The sequence below is a fragment of the Indicator indicator genome, chromosome 3 (assembly GCF_027791375.1).
Source record: "Indicator indicator isolate 239-I01 chromosome 3, UM_Iind_1.1, whole genome shotgun sequence".
NCBI classification, from domain to species: Eukaryota; Metazoa; Chordata; class Aves; order Piciformes; family Indicatoridae; genus Indicator; species Indicator indicator.
The window spans coordinates 746,127-764,000 of record NC_072012.1 but is presented as its reverse complement, the minus strand read 5'-3'; the positions used below and the strand labels follow the sequence as shown (position 1 = coordinate 764,000).

Here is a 17,874-nt window from a genome sequence, read left to right as displayed (position 1 = left end):
GGATTTTTGCTCAGCTGTCCTACTGATCTAAAGTAACTAGACCACTGTGGAGGCTCAGATAGCATCACATTAAGCTATTGTACTGTGTGACACAGATTTTTTTTTCCAGGATGAAGCCTATCCCCTGCCTAACTTCCAGCACCTCAGTCTAAACCACCAGGACACACAATCACGTATGTTAAGTGCATGCACACATGATCTCCCCTGAGGCAACAGACTCAAATGTAGAAATAGTTCTGCTATGACACAGGGAAGATTGCTGAATATGAATAACTCAGACTTCTCCAGCCTTTAATGGACTGTGGTCACAGGATCACAGGATATTAGGGGTTGGAAGGGACCTCCAGAGATCATAGAGTCCAACCCCCTGCCAGAGCAGGACCAGAAAATCCAGCACAGGTCACACAGGATCACATGCAGACAGGGCTTGAAAGTCTCCAGAGAAGGAGACTCCACAACCTCTCTGGGCAGCCTGGTCCAGTGCTCTGTCACCCTCCAGTGAAGAAGTTCCTCCTCATGTTGAGATGGAACCTCCTGTACTGGAGTTTCTCTCCATTGCCCCTTGTCATATTCCAGGGTGAAAGTGAGCACAGCCTGTCCCCTCCCTCTTGACCCCCAGCCCTCAGATATTGATAAACATTTCTGAAATCCCCTCTCAGTCTTCTCCTCTGCAGACTAAACACCCCCAGGGCTCTCAGCCTCCCCTCCCCAGGCAGGGCTCCAGTCCCTTCAGCATCCTTGGAGCCCTCCCTTGGACTCTTTCCAGCAGATCCCAGTCCCCAGGACTAGGGGGAGTGGTTTGAAGCTGAGGCAGAACAGGGTTAGGCTGGATCTTAGGAGGAAGTCCTTCAGTATGAGGGTGGTGAGACTCTGGAATGGGTTGCCTGGGGAGGCTGTGGATGCCTCTTCATTGGGATTGTTTAAGGCCAGGCTGGATGAGGCCTTGAGCAGCTGAGTCTAGCTGAGAGGTGTTCCTGCCCATGGTGGGGAGGTTGGTGGAGATGAGCTCTGAGGTGCCTTCCAATCTGAGCCATTCTAGGATTTTCTTTACTTACCTGCCAAGTGATACTTGTTGGAATTTGCATATAATCATCATCTCTGCCATTTAGAATGATTTTTGCTAACAAGAACTCTTATACAGGCTAATTTACCTGGGCAATTCCATAATCCTTTTGACTTCACAAGGTCTGTAGCATAAAGTGCTCAAATATTTAGTGTCATTTATGATGAAAGGGCAAGGGAAAATGAAGACAACTCAGCTTGTATGAATTATTTCTAATTTTTTTTTTTTGAGGTAGAATCATAGGGCACAAATGATAATTAGCTGAGGGTTTATTCCAAAGTGAAAATGATAGCAGCAATGACCTCCAATTTCCATTAGCAAGACTAGTCTGATTTAGTGACACAGCATTGTTTCACAGAATCACAGTCACAGAAACATTCAAGTTGGAAAAGACCTTCAGGATCACCAAGTCCAACCCAGAACCCTACTCTACAAGGCTCACCCCTAAACCATAGCCCCAAGCACCACATCCAAACCACCTTGAAACACAGCCAGGCTTGGGGACTCCACCACCTCCCTGGGCAGCACATTCCAATCCCTGACCACTCTTGATGGGAAAATTTTTTCCTACTGTCCAGTCTAAACCTACGCAGTGGCAGCTTGAGGCCATTCCCTCTTGTTCTATCACTAATTCCCTGTGAGAAGAGACCAGCAGCAGCCTCTCCACCATTTCCTTTCAGGTAGTTGTAGACAGCAATGAGGTCTCCCCTCAGCCTCCTCTGTTCCACACGAACCATCCCCAGCTGCTTCAGTTGCTCTTCATCAGATTTCTTCTCCAGGCACTTCCCAGCTTCCTTGCCCTCCTCTGCCCTGGCTCCAGCACCTCCACATCTCTCTTGGATTGAGATGCCCCAAACTGGACACAACACTGGAGGTGTGGCCTCCCCAGAGCTGAGTCCCAGGGGACAATCTCCTCCCTGCTCCTGCTGGACACAGCATTGGTGATCCCAGCCAGGAAGCCTTTGGCTTTCTTGGCCACCTGGGCACACTGCTGGCTCCTCTTCAGCTGCTTGTCCATGAGCACCTCCAGGTCCCTTTCTGCCAGCAGCTTTCCAGCCACACTGCCCCAAGCCTGTAGCATTGCTTGGGGTTGTTGAGCACCAAGTGCAGGACCTGGCACTTGGCCTTGTTGCAGCTCCTCCTGTTAACGTTGGCCATGGATCCAATCTATCCAAGTCCCTCTGCAGAGCCTCCCTACCCTGGTGCAGATCAACACTGACACCCAACTTGGTGTCATCTGTGAATTTACTTCTGACACACTCTGTGTCTTCATCAAGGTCATCAATAAAGATGTTGAACAGCAGTGGTCCTAACACTGAGCCCTGAGGAACACCACTGGTGACCAACTGCCAGCTGGATTTAACTCCACTGACCACCACTCTTGCACCCAGCCAGAGCTTTATCCAGAAGAATCCTGTGTGAAAGAGTGTCAAAGGCTTTTCCAAAGTCTAGGCAGATAATATCCACAGCCTTTCCCTCATCTAAGAGTCAGTCAACCTACCCTCTCAGTCTTCTCCTCTCCAGACTAAACAGCTCCAGGGCTCTCAGCCTCTCCTCCCCAGGAAGGGCTCCAGTCCCTTCAGCATACTTGGAGCCCTCCCTTGGACTCTCTCCAGCAGATCCCTGTCCCTCCTGAACTGGGGAGCCCAGAACTGGATGCAATATTCCAGGTGAGGTCTCAGCAGGGCAGAGTAGAGAGGGAGGAGAACCTCCCTGAATCTGCTGGACACACTCTTAATGCCCCCCAGGACCCCCTTGGCCTTCTTGGCCCCCAGGGCACATTGCTGTCCCATGCAGAACTTGTTGCCCACCAGCACTCCCAGGTCCTTCTCCTTGGGGCTGCTCTCCAGCAGATCCCCTCCCAACCTGTCCTGCTGCAGTTTATTCTTCCTGCCCAGGTGCAGGACTCTGCACTCATCCTTGTTGAACCTCATTAGGTTCCTCCCTGCCCAGCTCTCAGCCTGTCCAAGTCTCACTGAACGGCCTCACAGCCTTCAGGAGTCTCAGCCAAGCCTCCCTCTGTTTGCCACTGCAGTGTCAGAAATGTACCTGTCCCTGAGCTGCTGGCTCCTGTTCTTCTGACCTGAACATCATAAGAGACTTGTAATGACACCAGTGTTGCTAGGCTACAGAGGGGCTGTTTCACTGCTAGAGACATTGCTTTCTGGTGGCACAGGCACACTTTGGAAAATAAAATAGCCCTTGGCTAAAGATTCACTGGTTAGGAATGCAAGCACATGCCAGTAAATCTGGATGGGGCATTTATGATTTTATCTGTCTAATGTTCTTTCTTGCAAGGTCATTCCCTTTCAGTTAGTGCTTGGTTAAGCTTCACAAACCTTGTGCTGGTATGCTGTGGTGGGTGGAAACTACCCCCCAGCTAAGTAGGAGAAACTACCCCCAAAATAATAATTTCCAGACCAGCTCAGTTTGGGCTGGAAGCAAATGAAGCTCTGTTTACAAGCATGCTGCAAGCCAGCAATATGAAATGCAATGACTAGGTACCAAATATACAATAGATGTACCACAGAGAGATACTTACAATTGATAAACCACACAGAAACTCCTCAGAACCCCCTGGACAGATCCAGGGGACTGTTCACCTCCTCCCCCACTCCCTCCCTCCTTCCTGTTACCTCACACAGTAGCCAAAACAGAGATCCCCTGGCAAGGCCACAGGAGAGAGAGAGAGAGAAGTTGCAAGCAGAAATGACAGAAGAAGAAAAGAGAGCAAGAACTGTTTCTGCCTCTGCTCTATATCCCATTAGCAATCCAATGAATTCTATAAACCTTAGCATCATTTTCCTTTTGCATCCAATGGTAATTGGTTTTGCTTTCAGTCTTTGCAGTCAGGATCTAGGCTGAAGTTCCCTCTTCAATCTGTAACATAAGCCCCAATTTATAATTGTTACTCATGTCAATATACAGTTTGTTTCCCCTTACATAGTCACTGACTTGACTAACCATTCATAAGTAATGTAATCTTCTTAACCATTCTCACCTTCTTTCATTTCGTTTTATTGTTATGTTTCCAACACCCTTCTCTTCCTTTGATTCAGTTTAATAACATACATTCTCATATCCTTCATCTGTTCTCACATCAATCACACAACCATTACAATTCTTAATTATTTCTTAATTATTCTTACACACCCCCCCCCCACCCACACCCCCTATCAATTCATCTCTCCCTTTTATATCTAATATCCATTTTCTTAAACTAATTCCCTACTTCCCTCTCTATATTATATTTTAATTACCCTTCACATCCCCTTTCTTATTTATTCCTCATCCCCACCCTCTCCCAGTTCTAACTTCTAATATTGCATATTATACCCCAATACTCAAATTATAAATCTACCAATTATTAGTTTACATAATTCCCATTCATCTCAAACACTTCAAAACCCTCCAACGATCAACAAACCAACATCATCAAAATCCATTAAGTACTAATACCTACAACCCTCCCATATTTTATACATTCTCTTATTCTCCTTTGACTTTGTTTGTCATCCCCATCCCCCATTACACTATTTACCCTTCTCTTCATATTATTTATTTACTCAATTATCAATCCCATTTACACTATTCTTTAATACCAATTCCCCATTTATATTACCCACTCATATACATTACATTACCACAACCCCACATCCACCATCAATTAAAACTACAACATAATTCATCAATTATATGTTACCATACCCCCTCAAATTAAACCATTCCCCAACATTATCCATCTATATCATTTTCTGTCCTAAACCCCTTTGCCCACTCCAAACACACACCCTCACACATTCTACAAAATTCCTCTACACAACCACCCACACCACCACCCCCCCATTTAAACTAAAATCTCATGATACCATACTATATTATTAATAAATCCTTAAATCACATATCACAAACACCATACACCTCCCAACACAAAACCAATCCTAACACTTCCCCTGCTTAATCACAAAAACCACACCCAAACACCAAAATATACCTTTAAACAACCACTAACACCTACATCCTACTCTTATATCCATTACAAACATCCATAACATTCTTTGAGATCTATATAACATTGTACTACCAGCATCCCTACACAACAATCCTTTGAATACACAATCTCAATTCATCAAACCCAATTAACCCACATTTCATATAACCTTCACAACTAGTCCTATATTCCCCTCATTTCTTTCTTTTCAACACCCCCCACAAATCCCCCACACATCATATCCCCCCCCATTCTCTTTATATATACCCTAACATTCTCCACATCAAACCCCTCTTCACATTCTTAATCTTTCACTATACCCTCTCCTTTCCCCGCTGACATATCCTCTTGCATTATTCATCACATCACAGTTATTCCCTCCTTCTCTCTAACTTTTAATTATCATACATTCTACTCTTACTTCTCCCCTTATACCAACAATATTCAACCCTTAACAATTTATTTTTCACCCACTCCCTAATTTCTTGCCAATATATTTATACCTTTCTATCACTACTAATTTTGTCCATTTCTCCCCCCCCCACATCTTCCTTTTTTCTAAACATCTAACTACATAAATTCCTTAATATCTACCTCCATCTTTATTGTGTATGCCCCTTTCCCCTAATCCCCTTACTTATTATTACGTCCCTCCTCTCATACCCATTATGTAATAATCATCTCATTCATATTCATAGTCTCACTACCTTCTCATATCAATAGTAATACCCTTCCCAAGTGCCTGTGTTGTTTGGCACAGTTAGCTTGATCCAAATATGTCCCCTTCCAACCCAGACAGCATCTGTGTGTTTATTTATAAGATCAAACACACCTATTTGACAACACAGTCCTCCTTGAATGCCACCCCTAACCCTTAAGTGGTAATATACAGGACCAACCCACAATTTTACCACATGACGTCCAGAGCGTTACTTACAGAAATACACCCCATAATTGCATAATTGTTTAGGTTGTTATAACATTCCCCCCGATCCCATTAAACAATCCATGAATGCCTCTGCAGCTAGGCCTCCCAAAAGTGAAGCTGTATATACAAGCAAAACTACAATCCAGGGATGAAATGCAATGAAAAGTATAAAATATACAAGATATACAATATTTACAATTTACAAACAGCACAAGAACCCCCTGGACAAACCAGGGCTGCTAATAGCTTCCCCTTTCCTGCCCCTTTCCCTCTCCCCTCCTGTACACCAGGGACAGGAGAAAGAGCAGAGAGTTGTTTGTTCTACTTGGCCACAACAAAGCAGTGCAGCCAAGGTCAGCAGAAACCAGCAGAAGCATCCACCAGAGCGGAGGAAGCAAAAAAGAGAGGGAAATTGAGTATATACAACCCCACTTGGTTGATAGTCTGTCCAATGGGATGGTTTAGAACTTATTATTTTTGTTCTTTTCACATCCAGTAGTGACTTACTTACATTCTGTGACTTTCTCTTCAAGATCTGTGGAAGTTTTCCCTGGCAAAGCCTGAAACTACCACATCTGGATAGAGTTCAGGGCTATATGCATGTGATCATGACAAATGTATGGACTTTTGTTAAGAGGAACTCTTTTCTGCTTGTATAGCCAATGAATGTATCTGAATCTAGCTGAATTTAGCTGAATACAAAGTATGAATGAATGTAGTTGTTACAGCTGTGTTTCTTACTGCTTCCCTCTGCTCTTTTTCATTCAAGGTTGCCTTTGCCTCCTGGAGCATTCTCAGGTCTTTGGGAAAATCAGGAAACATTCCACAAGTTATATTTCCAGAAATTTCCAGTAAGAGTTCTGAAAGGAATTATATAAACTTTTGGTGATCTTGAAGAACTGATTGTCAGTAGACTTAAGCTGGGTAACATAAAGAATGATTATATCTTACTGTATCAGGGGATGATTGATAGATGTGTTCTACAGTCAAAAACACTTCAAGCTATAACTTTCTTCATCTGTACTTTAAGCTTTTGGGCATGCTGGGGTTTGTTTCAGGTCTGCAACAGAAAAAGTAAACCTCAAGTTTACAAGTCTGGGAAGCAGCCCTGTGCTGGGGACTGCTGGTGGATGAGAAGCTGGACAGGAGCAGGCAGTGTGAGCTTGCAGCACAGAAGGCAAATCACAGCCTGGGCTGCATCCAAAGCAGCATTGCCAGCAGAGCCAGAGAGGTGATTCTGCCACTTTGCTCTGCTCTGCTGAGACCTCCCCTGGAGGACTGTGTGCAGGTCTGGAGCCCTCAACACAGGAAGGACATGGACCTGATGAGAGGGTCCAGAGGAGGGACATGAAAATGCTCAGGGGGTTAGAGCAGCTCTGCTACAAGGACAGGCTGAGGGAGCTGGGGGTGTTCAGCCTGGAGAAGAGAAGGCTGCAGGGAGACCTAAGAGCAGCCTGCCAGGACCTGAAGGGGGCTACAGGAAGGCTGCAGAGAGAGTGTTTGCAAAGGGCTGCAGGGACAGGATGAGGGACAATGGCTTCAAACTAGAGCAGAGCAGATTGAGATTGGATGTGAGGAACAAGTTCTTTTTTATGAGGGTGGTGGAACACTGGAAGAGGTTTCCCAGGGAGGTGGTTGAGGCTCCTTCCCTGGAGATACTGAAGGTGAGGCTGGAGGAGGCCCTGGGCAGCCTGATCTAGTTGGGGATGTCCCTGCTGACTGTGGGGAAGTCAGACTGGATGAGCTTTGGATGTCCCTTCTGGCCCAGACCATTCTATGATTCTATGATTTCTGGAAAGGGAGCTGTGCAATATTTTGTGACATAAGAATGGTGAAAGCTATTACAGCAATAAATCTTCAGTGTACCAAAAAGATACATGGTTTGAAACGATCAGCTCTGTGCATTGGCTTCAAGGGAAATGACCTGATGTCTCTAGTAGTGTTTCTGAGTTTATTTTTGGTTGTGTTGTGTTTAGGGATATTATGATACCATGGATGCAGGCTATATGGATGAAGATGGCTATTTGTATGTCCTGTCTCGAGCAGATGATGTGATCAACGTTGCTGGACACCGAATTTCATCGGGGGCGATTGAAGAGGTCAGCATTGCCTGTCTGGAAAGTAGAAGAGAGAAAGATGTGGAAAGAAAGCTGAGACTGAAAATCTTACAAAATCTCTTGTTATCTTTTTGGTTTGGGGTTTTGTGTGTGTGTTTCGTTGGTATGGTTTGGTTTTGTTTTGCATTGATAATTTTAACCATAACATTGTTCCAGGTCTTCCCTATTAAGGTGCTTTACCTCATGCAGTTCAATAAGGACAAGTTATTTCTGGGGAGAAATAACAGCAGGCACCAGGACACGTTAGAGGCTTCCCTGCTGGAAAGCAACTCCAAGGAGAAAGACCTTGGAGTGCTGGTGGACAGCAAGTTCTGCATGGGACAGCAATGTGTGCCCTTGTGGCCAAGAGAGCCAATGGCAGCCTGGGGTGCAGCAAGGAAAGTGTGGCCAGCAGGGCTAGGGAGGTTCTTCTCCCTCTGCTCTGCCCTGCTCAGACCACACCTGCAATCCTGTGTCCAGTTTTGAGCTCCCCAGGTCAAGAGAGACAGAGACCTGCTGGAGAGAATCCAAGGGGGAGCCACCAGGATTCTTAGGAGACTTGAGCATCTCCCCTGTGTTTATTCTGGAGAGCCCTGGGGCTGTTTAGTCTGGAGAAGAGAAGGCTGAGAGGGGATCTGATCAATGTCTCTCAATAGCTGAGGGGTGGGTGTCAAGGGGAGGGGGCCAGGCTCTTTTGGATGGTGCACAGGAATAAGCCAAGGAACAATGGAGACAAACTTGAACAGAGAAGGTTTCAGCTCAACATGAGGAGAAACTTCTTTAGAGTGAGGGTGACAGAGCCCTGGAGCAGGCTGCCCAGAGAGGTTGTGGAGTCTCCTTCTCTGGACACATTCCAAACCTACCTGGATGCATTCCTGTGCAGGCTCCCCTGGGTGATGCTGCTCTGGCAGGGGGTTGGACTGGATGATCTCTGGAGGTCTCTTCCAACCTCTAATGTTCTGTGATTTCCAGGACCATTAGAAATTTAGTCAACAGTTTGTAGCATGAGATTGATGAGATGGGCATGGATTGATGTTTGAGGGTGGAGTGAATGGGCAGTGTGGTAGCATGGGAAGCATTCCTGCAAGCTCTGATAAGGTATTAAGAGTATGCAAGCTCAGTATGCCAAGTAGAAACTTATTTCTCAGATACAGTTTTTAATTGTGTTTTTTAAAGTGCTCAGTGTTGGTTGGAATCTTTTCACATACTCCCACTCACTGCTTTTTCTTGATTTGAAGAGTTTCCTTCAGTTTCTTGACAACTGTTTTGTCTCTTAGTGTGTGAGCAGTGCTAAGTGAACAATGACAATTTCTGTTAAAAACAGCCTGCTGTGAGGTTGCAAATCGTGAATGTAATGGCCAGGAGACTAAAAACGTTGGAAATAGTGCAGTTCCTAATAGTATCTGAATTTCATATCATTGTTAACTCACCTTTCTAGAACTGTTACAGGCTCACAGGATGTTAGGGGTTGGAAGGGACCTCCAGAGATCATAGAGTCCAACCCCCTGCCAGAGCAGGACCAGAGAATCCATCACAGGCCACACAGGCACACATCCAGATGGAGCTGGAAAGCCTCCAGAGAGGAGACTCCACAACCTCTCTGGGCAGCCTGTTCCAGTGCTCTGGGACCCTCCCAGTGAAGAAGTTCCTCCTCATGTTGAGGTGGAACCTCCTGTGCTGCAGTTTCCATCCACTGTCCCTCTTGTTTTCCTGTACAGCATTGAAGGACACTGAAAAGAGGGATTCAGAGTGGGGAAAGGGACTCCTTTCCCTTACAAGGGCTGTTAAAGAAGCAGAGAAACCTCACACCACCCAGGAAATTGCAGTGCAAGGCCCTGTCTCTGTACTCATGGCAATCCTCAAGGGAACCCGTCCTCCTGAGGGGGTGGCTCAGAAAGCCTCTGTGAGGAAGTGGTATGGCACCTTAGAGGAAATTGCTCAGCTCATGCCTCTAAGGGAGGGTCCCACAAAAGTGTCTGAGCTCCAGCAAGTGGTAAACCCAGACACAGCCTTACTAGGACAGCCATGCAAGGCATCTCCAATTGATGTAGCTCCAGAGGTGACCACTGAGTCAGTGTGCTTCACCAATGCCTCTTCCCACAGAGTGGATTTTGACTTTGATTTGTGAGCATTATTGTGACTGCCAGTTACAAATTTCCCTGATGGCATAGTGGTTGCTTACTCAGGGGCTATAGAAAAGGTGTGATGGGCATATGGAAGGGAAAAATACACTCTGAAGAGCCCTTCACTGTACACAGAATCACAAACTCATCTGTTAGCCATTTCTTTTTTATCCTTTATAATGTCTGTTAGCCAAGTGATTTCTCTTTTATTTAAGGCTAGAAAATGTAGAAGAAATTCTGATTACATGAAGTGAACAAATTCATATAAACATAGATGATCCTTTAAGACCTGGTCAGCCAGGGAACTGAACCACCAGCTCATGTCTGTGGAGTGGCTTTCAGTCCACTTCAAACTCTCCTTTTGAAGTCTTTCTTTTTTTTGTGGGGGTGTGTGTTGCTCACGGCAGGGAATATCAACCTGCCCTCTCACTGCTCTTACTGCACAGGGGCTGAGCTGGGCATTGCTGCTTTGCTTCAGGCTGACTCTGAAGCCAGTAAAACAAAGGGTGAATTGCCTCCTCAGCTATGTTAGCTCTGTGTCCATCTTCCTGGATGGAAGAAGCTGGACAGGAGCAGGCAGTGTGAGCTTGCAGCACAGAAGGCAAATCACAGCCTGGGCTGCATCCAAAGCAGCATTGCCAGCAGAGCCAGAGAGGTGATTCTGCCACTTTGCTCTGCTGAGACCTCCCCTGGAGGACTGTGTGCAGGTCTGGAGCCCTCAATACAGGAAGGACATGGAGCTGATGGAGAGGGTCCAGAGGAGGGCCACAAAAATGATCAGGGGGTTGGAGCAGCTCTGCTGTAAGGACAGACTGAGGGAGCTGGGGGTGTTCAGCCTGGAGAAGAGAAGGCTGCAGGGAGACCTAAGAGCAGCCTGCCAGGACCTGAAGGGGGTCTGCAGGCAGGATGGTGTGGTGGGTTGAAATTCTCCCCAACATAAAATTGCCAGAGCAGCTCAGTTGGAAGCAAATGAAGCTCTATTTACAAGCAAAACTACAATCTAGAATATGAAATGCAATGAATATGTACAAAGTATTACAATTTTTACAGGTATTTACCTGGACAAACCAGGGGGCTAGGAACAGCTTCCTTCTCTACCCTTCCCTCCCCCCTATACACAGGACAAGAGAATAAAGGAGAAGAGCAGAGAGTAGGCTGTTAGTACTTTTCAAGAATGCATTCAAAGTCAGCAAAGACAGCAGAATCACCGGCTGGTTGCAACTGGAGTGAAGAAGCCCAAGAGAGAAAGAGGTAGTTTACAAATCTAAGGTGAGATTTCAGACCAATGGGATTATTTAGACCTTATCGTTATTTTCCTTTTTGCATGCAACAGCAATTTATTTACATTCTATTTCTGTTCAAGATCTGTGGAAAATTTTCCTAGGCACAACCTAAAACTACAACAGATGGAGAGAGATTGTTTGCAAAGGCTACAGGAAGGCTGCAGAGAGACTGTTTGCAAAGGCCTGCAGGGACAGGATGAGGGACAATGGCTTCAAACTAGAGCAGGGCAGATTGAGATTGGATGTGAGGAACAAGTTCTTTCCTATGAGGGTGGTGGAACATTGGAACAAGCTGCCCAAGGAGGTGGTTGAGGCTCCTTCCCTGGAGATGGTCAAGGAGAGGCTGGAGGAGGCCCTGGGCATCCTGATCTAGTTGGGGATGTCTCTGGAGGTCGGATTGGATGAGCTTTGGAAGTCCCTTCCAGCCTGGGCCATTCTATGATTCCCCAGACTCGAGCTCTCTGTCTCCGATTTTCTCTCTGCCTAGTTAGGTCTTTTAGGTTAGAAGCTTTTCTATTCACCTTTTGAACAAGGCTAAAAGACTGTTGTTAATCCATACACAGCCAATTGCTGGTGACGTGGGAAGGAATCAATCAAGAACACAGCTTTGCAGTAAGATCAGTGACTACAGAGAGGTTTGCCTTCTAAGTAAGCAACAGTCAGCGTGCTGAGCAAGTGGTGATGACAGCAGTACACTTTTCCTTAGTGCTCTGGCTAAGAATTTCAGCTTTATCACATTCCAAACTGCTGGTTTCTTTGTCTAAGGTACCTGTTAGTGTTGTTGGAGCACTGTCTTTACTGCAGTGCCCATCACTGCCTTGCCAATCAGTAAGTGTAAGCTGTTATGGTAACCTCAGCTTGTATTGATCCATCCATACCTTGTCTATAACATCTCTGCTGTCACTGCTTTCTTTGACTCTTTCTGAAAAAGTCAGATCTTGCCTGCGTGAGGTAACAGACTTGAAACTGAGAAATCACCTTCCAGATGGTGTGGTTTTGGTCTGCTGCCACATCAGACATCTATCCTTGTGCCATCTCACTTCCTCAAGATTTTCCATAGAATCACGGAACTGTCAGGGTTAGAAGGGACCTCAAGGATCATCCAGTTCCAAACCCCTGCCATGGGCAGGGACACCTCACACTACAGCAGGTTGCTCACAGCCACATCCAGCCTGGCCTTAAACACCTCCAGGGATGAGGCTTCCACCACCTCCCTGGGCAACCTGTGCCAGTGTCTCACCACCCTCATGCTGAAGAACTTCTTCCTAACATCCAATCTGAATCTCCCCACTTCTAGTTTTGCTCCATTCCCCCCACTCCTATCATTCCCTGACATCCTCAAAAGTCCCTCCCCAGCTCTCTTGTAGCCCCCTTCAGATCCTGGAAGGCCACAAGAAGGTCTCCTGGGAGCCTTCTCCTCTCCAGACTGCACAACCCCAACTCTCTCAGTCTGTCTCCAGAGCAGAGCAGCTCCAGCCCTCTGCTCATCCTCGTGGCCCTTCTCTGGACACCTTCCAGCACCTCCAGATCCTTCTTGTAACAGAGGCTCCAGAACTGGACACAGAGCTCCAGGTGGGGTCTCAGCAGAGTGGGGCAGAGGGGGAGAATCCCCTCCCTGGCCCTGCTGGCCACACTTCTCTTGCTGCAGCCAAGGCTCTGCTTGGCTCTCTGGGCTGCAAGTGCTCACTGCTGGCTCCTGTTGAGCTTCTCCTCCCCCAGCACCCCCAAGGCCTTTTCTTCAGGGCTGCTCTCCAGCCAGTCCCTGCCCAGCCTATATCAGTGCTTGGGATTGCCCTGACCCAGCTGCAGGACTTTGCACTTGGTCTTGTTGAACCTCATGGGCCCAGCTCTGCAGCCTGTCCAGGTGCCTCTGGATGGATCCCTTCCCTCCAGCTGTCACTGCACCACACAGCTTTTCCCTCTAATTTTTCCTTCTAATCTTTCCTTTTGATTATTTTTATTTTTATTGCAATTTTTCCTTTTATTTTTTATTTTTCTGTTTCATTTTTTCTTTTAATTTTCCTTTAAATTTTCCTTATAGTTTTCCTTTAAATCTTTCCTTTTATCTTTTCCTTTTAATTTTCCTTTCAATTTTTCCTTCTATTTTTTCCTTTTTTCTTTTTCCTTTTAATTTTCCTTTCAATTTTCCTTTAGTTTTTCCTTTTAATTTGCCTTTTCATTTTTCCTTTTAATTTTTCTTTCAATTTAGTTTTTTTTTTTTAGTTTCCTATCTATGGCGTTCAGTGATGTTGCTTTATCCTGTATTTGTTTCTCCTGCTGCCATAGCTTTTACTTCTGCTGTTTGCTTGAGAACTCTACACAGGTGTGTGTGGAAGCAGGAGACATTTGCATCTGCACAGATATGTGAGTCCTGAAGGTGTCCTGACCACACACCTATTGCTGGCAGAATGTAAGAAATAAGTCTGTTGTGTCTGCCCCTGCCTATGGAATCTTCTGGGGATTTTTTATTATTAATTGATTTTATTATCATCATTATTATTACTCCTAATCAGTTTAGCTTTGTTTTCTGTCCCTCAGTGTGTTCTCTTCCATCCTGCTGTGGCAGACTGTGCCGTTGTGGGCCAGGAGGATTGTTTAAAGGGACACGTTCCCTTTGCCCTCTGTGTCCTGAGAGAAGGTGAGAGCTCGTGGGATGCTTTTAAGGGTTTGAAATTGCCCTCCCAAAAATAACCTTGCCAGACCAGCTCAGTTGGAAAGCAAATGAAGCTCTACTGATGAGCAGACTACAACCTAGAAACGTGAAATGCAATGAGTATGTGCAGAATGTACAATGTTTACATAGATTTACAATTTATAAGCAGCACAAGAACCCCCCTGGACAAAACCAGGGGGTTGCCAACAGCTTCCTTCCCTTTCCCCCCTTTCCCCCTGTACATGGGATGAGAAAGAGAAGAGTAGGTGGCATCTTGTTAGTACTTAGTCACAACAAGAATGCAGCCAAGGTCAGCAACAGCCAAGCAAAAGCTACCAGCTGGTATCTGCTGGAGAGAAGAAGCTGAAAAGAGGAAAGAGTTAGTTTATATAACTAGCTTTCTGTTAGTTATCAGACCAAAGGGATTATTTAGACCTTATCATTATTTTTCTTTTGCATCCAATGATCATTTATTTACAATTCTACCACTTTTCTACTCAATCTGTGGAAAATTTTCCTAGGCATCAGCCTGAAACTACCTACAGCTCACCAGTGGCACTAAAAACTACCTCTACCACGGAGAGTTGGTAAATCTTTTGCAACTCACCTTCAAATAGTTGTAGGCTGAGATTAGATCATCCTGAACAAGCCTGAGCTCTTCACCCTCTCTTCCTGGAACCATTAGCTTCTACCTCTTTTCCCAGGCAGGCTGGAACAACTGCTGTGCCAGTGGGATTTATGTTCCTAGTGATGCAAAACCCACATGGTGGTCACTGTGCCTTGTACAAGGCATAGTCCAAGTTAATTGTTGAGGTCACCTCTAACTGGTGGAGTGAGGTACTTCCAGAAGGTGACTCTCTGATGGGCTGATGGGACAGCAATGTGCCCTGGTGGCCAAGAAGGCCAATGGGGTCCTGGGGTGCATTCAGAGCAGTGTGTCCAGCAGATTAAGGGAGGTTCTCCTCGCCCTCTACTCTGCCCTGCTGAGACCTCACCTGGAATATTGCATCCAGTGCTGGGCTCCCCAGTTCAGGAGGGACAAGGATCTGCTGGAAAGAATCCAAGGGAGGGCTCCAAGGATGCTGAAGGGACTGGAGCCCTGCCTGGGGAGGAGAGGCTGAGAGCCCTGGGGCTGTTTAGTCTGGAGAGGAGAAGACTGAGAGGGGATTTCAGAAATGTTTATCCATATCTGAAGGCTGGGGGTCAAGAGGGAGGGGACAGGCTGTGCTCACTTTCACCCTGGGATAGGACAAGGGGCAGTGGATAGAAACTGCAGCACAGGAGGTTCCACCTCAACATGAGGAGGAACTTCTTCACTGGGAGGGTCCCAGAGCACTGGAGCAGGCTGCCCAGAGAGGTTGTGGAGTCTCCTTCTCTGGAGCCTTTCCAGCCCTATCTGGATGTGATCCTGTGTGATCTGTGCTGGATTCTCTGGTCCTGCTCTGGCAGGGGGTTGGACTTGATGATCTCTGGAGGTCCCTTCCAACCCCTAACATCCTGTGATGGTATCACCTTCTGACAACACAGGGAAGTTTGTCATCATCCTTTGACGAGACTGAGGAAAGGAGAAACAATTCCCATATTTGGTCCCCCTCAAACATTTGATCATTGGCAAGATCAACCAGAATGTTCTTTTGCAAGTTGTTGACAAAAAATAACTTGTTGATGCAAGAGTGGATTTAGAAAGAAATTCTTTACAATAGATTCAGATTGGATGTTAGAAAGAAATTTCTCACCATGAGGGTGCTGAGACACTGCAACAGGTTGTCCAGGGAGGTCATGATGCCACCTCCCTGGAGGTGTTCAGGTTGGATGAGGCCTTGAGCAACCTGGTTTAGCAGAAGGTGCCCTTGCCTAAGGCAGGGGGTTTGGAACTAGATGATCATTAAGGTCCCTTCCAATCCAAACCATTCTATGAAACTTGGAAAAGTCCCAGAACAGGTAAAGGAAATTAACTTCTTCACTAGGTGTAAAGACAGAAGAGAGGAAGATTCTGGCAGAGATTGTTGAGCAAGTTCGAGCTAACATTGGCCCAGTAGCAGCTTTGCAGAAGGGGATGGTTGTGAAGCAGCTCCCAAAGACACGCTCAGGCAAGGTCCCACGCTCAGCTCTCTCTGCCCTTGTCAGTGGGAAGCCTTACAAGGTAAGACTTGAATGAACTAGACACATCCAAGGATACCATATCATGGTTTTGATGCTCCAAACCATTCTGAAACTGTCCATGACTCCAGATAGCACACTGCAGTTTGACCAAAAGATGTTCATGTTCCAGAGACTTCCAGGGGATGCTGGGTCTTTTCTTGATTGGTTTTGAAAACTGAATGTAGAAGATTCTGTCAATGAAATTGGTGGATACCAAGTTCTGCATGGGACAGCAATGTGCCCTGGTGGCCAAGAAGGCCAGTGGGGTCCTGGGGGGCATTCAGAGGAGTGTGTCCAGCAGAGCCAGGGAGGTTCTCCTCCCCCTCTACTCTGAGACCCCATCTGGGATATTGCATCCAGTGCTGGGATGCCCAGTTCAGGAGGGACAGGGAATCTGCTGGAGAGAGTCCAAGGGAGGGCTAGGAGGATGCTGAAGGGACTGGAGCCCTGCCTGGTGAGGAGAGGCTGAGAGCCCTGGGGCTGTTTGGTCTGGAGAGAAGACTGAGAGGGGATCTGATCAATGTTTATCAATATCTGAGGGCTGGGGGTCAAGAGGGAGGGGACAGGCTCTGCTCAGTTGCACACTGGGATAGGCCAAGGGGCAATGGGTAGAAACTGCAGCACAGGAGGTTCCTCCTCAACATGAGGAGGAATTTCTTCACTGGGAGGGTGACAGAGCACTGGAACAGGCTGCCCAGAGAGGTTGTGGAGTCTCCTTCTCTGGAGCCTTTCCAGCCCCATCTGGATGTGTTCCTGTGTGACCTGTGCTGGATTCTATGATCTGCTCTGGCAGGGGGCTTGGACTGGATGATCTTTTTGGGTCCCTCCCAACCCCTAACATCCTGTGAGCCTGTGTGATCCTGTGTGATCCTGGATTCCTGTTGCAGGACTACATTCTGCTGCCACATGCTTCTGTCTCTTCTTCCTTTTCAGATCACACCAACCATTGAAGATGCCAGTGTCTTCAAACACATTGAAGAAGCATTAAAGAAAAATCAAATGGGATAATGCATTGGCAATAACAAAGGTGTCAGAGTTCCTTCAGTACACACAGAGACTTCCTGCTAGGAAATGCCACATTTTACAAAACTAGTGAATCTTTTTTTCTCTTTTTTTCTTTTCTTTTTTTTATTTACTTCTGGAATGTTCTTTATCACATTGTCACAGCATAATGAAACCTCTGCACATTGCCATTATGTGCTGGTTATTAGCACTGCTAAGAAGTGCAAATAGAATTCATACATTTCTGTGGCCTTAAAGGGAAGGAGTCCCTGGATGATCTCTCTCCCTGAGGTCTTTTAGCTGTACATTTCAGTCCGTTACTATGGAATGTGCTGCCCAGGGAGGTGGTTAGTTTGGAACAGAGGAGGCTGAGGGGAGACCTCATTGCTGTCTACAACTACCTGAAAGGACCTTGTGGAGAGGCTGCTGCTGGTCTCTTCTCACAGGGAATTAGTGACAGAACAAGAGGGAATGGCCTCAAGCTGTGACTGGGTAGGTTTAGACTGGACAGTAGGAAGAATTTTTTCCCATCAAGAGTGGTCAGGGATTGGAATGTGCCGCCCAGGGAGTCCCCAAACTTGGATGTGTTTCAA

The 17,874-nt window shown here is 46.4% G+C and overlaps 1 protein-coding gene across 1 annotated transcript in view; it reads left to right on the top strand.

Annotated features, from left to right (window-relative positions):
- The window catches only part of ACSS3 (acyl-CoA synthetase short chain family member 3), an 87,806-nt gene extending 70,519 nt beyond the window's left edge, over positions 1–17,287 (top strand). Inside the window, exons 12-16 of the mRNA XM_054399711.1 lie at positions 6,752–6,833; positions 7,959–8,081; positions 14,023–14,122; positions 16,105–16,280; positions 17,213–17,287. Of these exons, the coding sequence (XP_054255686.1) occupies positions 6,752–6,833; positions 7,959–8,081; positions 14,023–14,122; positions 16,105–16,280; positions 17,213–17,287 (556 nt within the window). The remainder of the gene's footprint in view (positions 1–6,751; positions 6,834–7,958; positions 8,082–14,022; positions 14,123–16,104; positions 16,281–17,212) is intronic.
- The last annotated feature ends 587 nt before the right edge of the window (positions 17,288–17,874 follow it).